A 7,529-nucleotide genomic window follows, 5' to 3' on the forward strand; every position below is an offset into this window, starting at 1 on the left:
GTCCGTATTTGCTCTTGGGTGTAGTGCTTTGTGTATTGTCATATGTTTCCTGGTTGTCTGATCTATGCTGCGGAGTTCTGCCTTCGTCCATTCCACTATTCCTGCGCTGTATCTGATTACTGCCTGGCACTGCCCATGTGTTTATGGCTTTTATCATATTTCCAGCATTGAGTTTTGACTTGAGTATCCCCTTGAGTCTCTGCATATATTCTTTCCTGATCGTGGTCCTTCATCTCTTGGTGTTTTATATCCCCTCCTTCCATTATTCCCAGGTATTTGTATCCTGTCTCATCTATGTGTTTTATGTTGCCTTCCCATCTGGTAGCTTTATCCCTTCAGTTCTCGTTACTTTGCCTTTTGTATGTTGACTAAGGCGCATTTTTCTATTCCACTCCATCCTGATGTCCCCAGATACAATCCTTACAGTCTGGATTAGGGTATCTATTTCCTTGATGCTCTTACCATACAGCTTGATGTCGTCCATGAACATCAGATGGTTGATTCTGTTGCCTCTTTTCTTTGAGCTTGGTACCCGGCATCCATCTTCTGTAGTACTTTTGTCATGGGAATCATGGCTACTACGAAGAGTAGTGGGGACAGTGAGTCGACCTGGAAGATCCCTCTCCTGATATTAACCTCTGCTAGTCTTATTCCAGAGTTTGTAAGTATTGTATTCCAGTTGCGCATTGTATTTTTTGAGGAGGCTGATGGTGTTTTCCTCTGCCCATATATTTTCAGGCATTCTATTAGCCATGTGTGTGGTATCATGTTGAAGGCTTTCTTCATTATAGTCTATCCATGCCATGCTTAGGTTGGTTTTCCTTCTCCTACTGTTCTTCATTACCATTTTGTCTATCAGGAGCTGGTCTTTTGTGCCCCTACACTTCCTTCTGCAGCCTTTCTGTTGGTGGGGGTGGTGTTTTGTCTCCTCTAGGTAGTTGTATAGCCTTTCACTGATGATACCTGTTAGTAACTTCCACATTATTGGTAGGCGGTGTGATAGGCCTGTAGTTACTGGCTATATTTTCCCTTACTGTTGTCTTTTTGTACTAAGGATGTTCTTCCTGTGGTCATTCCATTTGGGTGCATGGTGATTTGAGATACAATGCTGGAGTTGTTCTGCTATTCGTGGGTGTAGGGCCTTTGAAGTTTTTGAGCCAGTATCCATGGACTTCATCGGGACCTGGGGCTTTCCAGTTTGGCATTTTCTTTAGTTGGTGTCTGACTGTGCCTGTCGTGATCCCTGTGAATCTTTGTTTTATTCTCCCTGTTTTTCTTCTTCTTGACTTCCTGGAGCATGTTGCATGTTTGTTGTGTGATACCGGATTGCTCCATATGTTTTCCCAGAGTCTCTTACTTGGTTCGGCTTCAGGAATTTCTGGGTGGTTGTCTTCCCCTCTTAGTGGCTGTATAGTCTTTTCTGGTTGGTTCCGAATAGTTTGTTCTGTTGGTATCCCTTATTCCTGTTCATGTACCGTTGGATCTTATGTGCTTAGGCATTAAGCCTCTGTTTTACATCTTCTATTGTGTTTGTTTTAGTCCCTCTCTTGTACTTTGTATTTCTCGTTGAGTTCCTCCCTTGTTTTCTTGCTTCTTAGCCTTTTTTTCTGCCATCTCTTTCAGTTACTCAAGTCAGATCTCATCACCATGATTTGCTTTTCCAGGCGCCTTTTCCAAGGAGGTTGCTGTTTTCGTTTCTGTTGGGTTGGTTGTGCTGGTGGTGTTGGTTGTTCGAATCCCCATCAGTTCTGCTACTAATCTTGCTCCTGCATATACCAAGTTATTTTTTGTTTCTGTGATACTGGTGGTGTGTATTATGCCCATTATTTAATTGACCTCACTTGTTTTCTCCCTTAATTTCTTGGTGTTGTAGGCTTTCATGGAGGGATCTTTGTTCTCTCTGTATCTGGCTCCATCCATTGTCTATCATTTTCTACCCATTCCGTCCTCTCTGTTACTTCGTCGGTGTTTCTTCGTGTGTCGTTGTTTGATACCTCATCCTCCCTGTCGTCTTCTGTGGCCATCGTCTCTCAGTTCGTCTTCGTGTAATTCGTTGTCGTGTGACATTTCCCTTTCCAGTTCTTCTTCTTCTGTTGGGGGGGGAGAGCCAGTTCTTTTTATTTGTGTTTCTTACTTGGTCTGTCAGCCTCTGCTCTGTTTGGGGGGTGTTATTCCTCTCATTCCAGATGTTGACCAATCTTCTTCTATATCCTCTCTCCGTCGGTTGCTTCTGATGTAGCATCTCCATATTTCCTTATTTTCTTCTCTTGGTCCATTTTCTTCCTTTTTTGCTTCTGTAGCTCCAATCTCAGGTCTGTTGATTACTGTCGTTGTGGTGATCAGTTGCTGGATGACGACCTCCAAGTACCTGACCATCTTCCCCTTCAATTGGGTTGAATACCTGGTTGCCGGAGCGAAGCTCCTCTGTTGCCAGAGATTCCATTTACGTCTTGTCTTGTCGTTTTATTCCTTCATTTCTTTCCATCATTGCTGAATTTTGCTATTTTAACCCATAGCTGGACCCTACCCCATCAGGGATAGGTACTCATTTACAGCTGAGTAGTACTGAGGAAATTATGGTAAAGATCCTTTCCCAAGGATCAACGCCGAGGAGAGCGGTCACCCATTTCCAACGACTGACCAGCCCAATGTTACTTAACTTCACTTAAGTCCATTGATGACCTAACCCACTCCTCTACGGCGCCATTATTATTATTATTATTATTATTATTATTATTATTATTATTATTATTTTTTTTTTTTTTTTTTTTTTTTTTTTTTTTTTTTTTTTTTATTTTGCTCTATCACAGTCCTCTAATTCGACTGGTGGTATTTATAGTGTGGGGTTCCGGTTGCATCCTGCCTCCTTAGCAGTCCATCACTTTTCTTACTATGTGTGCCGTTTCTAGAGTCACACTCTTCTGCATGAGTCCTGGAGCTACTTCAGCCTCTAGTTTTTTCTAGATTCCTTTTCAGGATCTTGGATCGTGCCTAGTGCTCCTATGATTATGGGTACGATTTCCACTGGCATATCCCATATCCTTCTTATTTCTATTTTCAGATCTTGATACTTATCCATTTTTTTTCCCTCTCTTTCTCTTCAACTCTGGTGTCCCATGGTATTGCGACATCAATGAGTGATACTTTCTTCTTGACTTTGTCAATCAACGTCACGTCTGTCTGTTGGCACGTATCACCCTATCCGTTCTGATACCATAGTCCCAGAGGATCTTTGCCTGATCGTTTTCTATCACTCCTTCAGGTTGGTGCTCGTACCACTTATTACTGCAAGGTAGCTGAATTTTCTTGCACAGGCTCCAGTGGCGGGCTTTTGCCCACTGAATCAGTGACCTCTTTTTGTACTGGTTCTGTGCAAGTGCCGGGCATTCACTGCTATGTGGTTTATGGTTTCATTTTTCGTATTGCACTTCCTACATATGGGAGAGATGTTATTTCCGTCTATAGTTCTTTGAACATATCTGGTTCTTAGGGCCTGATCTTGTGGCCGACTGTTATCATTCCTTCAGTTTCCTTCTTTAGTTCTCCCCTCTGTAGGACCATTGCCAATTGTCATTGCTGGCTAGTTCCTTAGTCTGTCTCATGTATTGTCCGTGCATTGGTTTGTTGTGCCAGTCCTCTGTTCTGTCTGTCTTTCTCCTGTCTCTGTATATTTCTGGGTCTTCGTCTACTTTTATTAGTCCTTCTTCCATGCACTAGCCACTCGTCTTCACTGGTTTTCAGATATTGCCCCAGTGCTCGTTTTCGATGTTGACGCAGTCCTCTATACTTAGTAGTCCTCTCCCTCCTTCCTTTCGTGTTATGTCTAGTCTGTCCGTATTTGCTCTTGGGTGTAGTGCTTTGTGTATTGTCATCTGTTTCCTGGTTTTCTGATCTATGCTGCGGAGTTCTGCCTTCGTCCATTCCACTATTCCTGCGCTGTATCTGATTACTGCACTGACCATGTGTTTTATGGTCTTTTTATCATATTTCCGGCGTTGAGTTTTGACTTCAGTATCCCCTTGAGTCTCTGCATATATTCTTTCCTGATCGTGTCCTTCATCTCTTGGTGTTTTATATCCGCCTCCTTCCATTATTCCCAGGTATTTGTAGTCCTGTCTCATCTAGGTGTGTTGCTCCCATCTGTAGCTTTATCCCTTCAGTTCTCGTTTACTTTGCCTTTTTGTATGTTGACTAGGGCGCATTTTCTATTCCAAAACTCCATCCTGATGTCCCCAGATACAATCCTTACAGTCTGGATTAGGGTATCTATTTCCTTGATGCTCTTACCATACAGCTTGATGTCGTCCATGAACATCAGATGGTTAATTCTGTTGCCTCTTTTCTTGAGTTGGTACCCGGCATCCATCTTCTGTAGTACTTTTGTCATGGGAATCATGGCTACTACGAAGAGTAGTGGGGACAGTGAGTCGACCTGGAAGATCCCTCTCCTGATATTACCTCTGCTAGTCTTATTTCAGAGCTTGTAAGTATTGTATTCCAGTTGCGCATTGTATTTTTGAGGAAGCTGATGGTGTTTTCCTCTGCCCATATATTTTCAGGCATTCTATTAGCCATGTGTGTGGTATCATGTCGAAGGCTTTCTTATAGTCTATCCATGCCATGCTTAGGTTGGTTTTCTTCTCCTACTGTTCTTCATTACCATTTTGTCTATCAGGAGCTGGTCTTATTATTATTATTATTATTATTATTATTATTATTATTATTATTATTATTATTATTATTATCCCTGATTCCTGCAATTCAAGGAAGAAATTAGTATATATATCAGAGTCATATAGATAATTTTGTATATTCAATGATTAGAAGTATATTTTGACATAAAACAAAAGGAAAAGGCCATTCATGTAAATGTTGATTCCATCTTACGTGTCTATCTTTACCAAGCTTTTTCCTCCTCTGCGCTTGAAGTTTGGATGTGCCTTCAATTTTTATTAGTGAAGATGTAATGACTATATTTTTTTATATTCCATTTCTAAATATTTCCTTTCAGTGTTAAATCTCAGGATTTTAATCACATCATATAACATACTTCATATATGATTCTTCTTTCTATCTATCTTTATACATTTTTACTTATCTTTCTTTCATTTTCCCATCTGTTTCTGTTATTCTAGGTTGTAGGCATTCCTTATTTAAAGGTATGTCACATGGATCATTGTAAAATGAAATTGGCAATAATTAAAAAATATTTGTATTTTAAAGATTTACATACTATACAACCAAAAGTTGCAAATCCTGGAATTGAAGGTAATGCAGGAAAGACCAAATTCCTAGGCTATCATGCGTGCATTATATTCACATACATCAATTTTTATATAGAAGAGGTTTTGAAGTAAAAAATGAATTGGTCTAAAATATATATTGGCTTTCAGAAAGCATTTTTACATAGATCAAGAAACCTGAGAGATTAGGTTTTCATATCAAGCATACATTAAACTGTCTTGACTCGTTATTCCTTGATTTACTGAGTAGAGATTGCCGTATCCTTAACACGTCCCAGAAAGAAGCATCTCACTGGAACACCAACGTTCTGGTTCTTGTTAAGCCTAAGAAATATCATTTTCGTTTCCCTATGATTTTTTTGGTGCCCATGGGCCCACTAACACTCCACCCAATCCTTTTGTGGGCATTTTCCAATATGGTTTCCATGGCTGTACCCAGTGGAGTGACTGTATCCATGGGCATAGTTACCGGCATCCAAGAGACCACCATGGCCACCAAATCCTCCACCGAATCCAGCATTAAAGCCTAAGCCATGACCTAGTCCACCGTGCCCTAGGCCTCCATAGCCAAGCCCTCCAAGTCCAAGGCCTCCATGGCCAATTCCTCCAAGTCCACCAAGTCCAAGGCCTCCATAGCCGAGCCCTCCATGACCAAGGCCTCCATGGCCAAGTCCTCCAAGTCCAAGGCCTCCATGGCCAAGCCCTCCAAGTCCAAGGCCTCCATGGCCAAGTCCTCCAAGTCCACCGAGTCCTCCATAAGCTAAACCTGGTTCAGGATCAGCACTTCGTTTGCCGAGCAAGTGCTTGTTAAGATGGCCATGTGACAGTCCTCCCAATCCTCCGTATCCAGTTAGAATGTTGTTTCCATGGTTGTATCCAGTGGAGTGGCTGTATCCATTGGCGTAGTTGCCTGCACTTAAGAGGCCACCATAGCCTCCGTATCCACCTCCGTATCCAGCATTCAGGCCTAAGCCATAGCCAAGACCACCAAGTCCAAGCCCTCCATGACCCAGTCCCCCATAACCCAGTCCTCCTAGGCCAAGGCCTCCAAGTCCCCCATAGCCAATTCCAGGGTCAGCTGAACGTTTCTGCTCTGCAGCCACTAAGGCTACCAACAGCACTCCAATCTGTAGAAGGGAAGTTTTAATTATGACATATAAATAAAAGTAGATATATATGATAGCAATATGTGAAGGTTTTTGTGCAATACATGGAAAAATAAGAATGGGGTTTTACAAAGAAAATAAGTATTTTATTAAAAATCATCGATGGAACCACTGCAATCAAAATTATGAAATATAACTATATAATAATGTATTTTTGGGGTATTACAACCTAGTTACTAAAATAGAGATATGATTCTAATGACACTTATAAAGCAAATTGCTGCCATCATAGGTTAAATCATCGACAGTGAAGACTTAACAACCATAATCAGGATAAGCTGTATCATTACCATTACTCATTAACATTAGGCATTTAAGTTCTTCATCTTATGAATTGGTGTAACGAGACTAAATCGCAATTTTGTTAGATTGGCAATCGGCTCCTCCGAAGGATATTTTCTTCAATGGAAGGAGAAAACTGAAACAAAATAAAGTTGAAGGAACAGGACAGCAAAGCAGGAAGAGGACAAAAGATGATAAAGAAAAGTAAAAGGAGAAAAGCAATATGTTTGTAGGAGCTCGAAATGATACGTTGCAAAGAGCTTTTTTCAAGTTTACAGTGTGCCAAGTAAGGTTCCCTGCATGCGGTCTGTATCTGCAGTTTTAGACAGCTGACAAATGGAAGACTAAATCAGATAGCCAGAACAGAAACTTAAATATTGATCACTTTAAATATTGTCAACAAAACTTGGAGAGTTGGAACTTACCAAGGCTCTCATGGTGGTCTCTGCAGGACGAGGGATGGTGAGGTTATGACGAGCGGAGAGGAAAATTGGCCTTTTATACGCCGTCACAGCATTTATATAAAAGAAATTATAATAATAACCTTTCTCCGCTAATCCTCAGCCCCACCCAAGTCCTGAAGTTGGAAGGGTAAGGTCCCTGCGGTCACATTTACCCTGAATTCTTCCACGCTCCTAATGTCCTTCGGATTCGATTGTGCTTAATAGATGTTTTTTTTTAGAAACTGCTGGAATATTTCCCCCAACGCTCTGGACAGTATCTCGAAGCGTTAACTCATAAAACTTTCAACTGCAGAATAATTTAGTGTTTTCAATTTTCTAGGTATAATCCCTACCTGGTGGTTAGGCAGAAGCAAATAATCATAAATAATCATAAA

At 41.1% G+C, this 7,529-nt stretch overlaps 1 protein-coding gene across 1 annotated transcript; it reads right to left on the reverse strand.

The window, feature by feature from the left end:
• Positions 1–5,620: 5,620 nt before the first annotated feature.
• Positions 5,621–7,158, reverse strand: LOC135196635 (acanthoscurrin-1-like). Its single transcript, XM_064223476.1, has 2 exons — positions 7,117–7,158; positions 5,621–6,370 (listed from the first exon to the last, which is right to left on the reverse strand). The coding sequence occupies exons 1-2, from the start codon at positions 7,126–7,128 to the stop codon at positions 5,621–5,623; spliced, it is 762 nt and encodes a 253-aa protein (XP_064079546.1). The 5' UTR covers positions 7,129–7,158.
• Between the last annotated feature and the right edge of the window lie 371 nt (positions 7,159–7,529).

The sequence above is a fragment of the Macrobrachium nipponense genome, chromosome 18 (genome assembly GCF_015104395.2).
Source record: "Macrobrachium nipponense isolate FS-2020 chromosome 18, ASM1510439v2, whole genome shotgun sequence".
Taxonomy (NCBI): Eukaryota; Metazoa; Arthropoda; class Malacostraca; order Decapoda; family Palaemonidae; genus Macrobrachium; species Macrobrachium nipponense.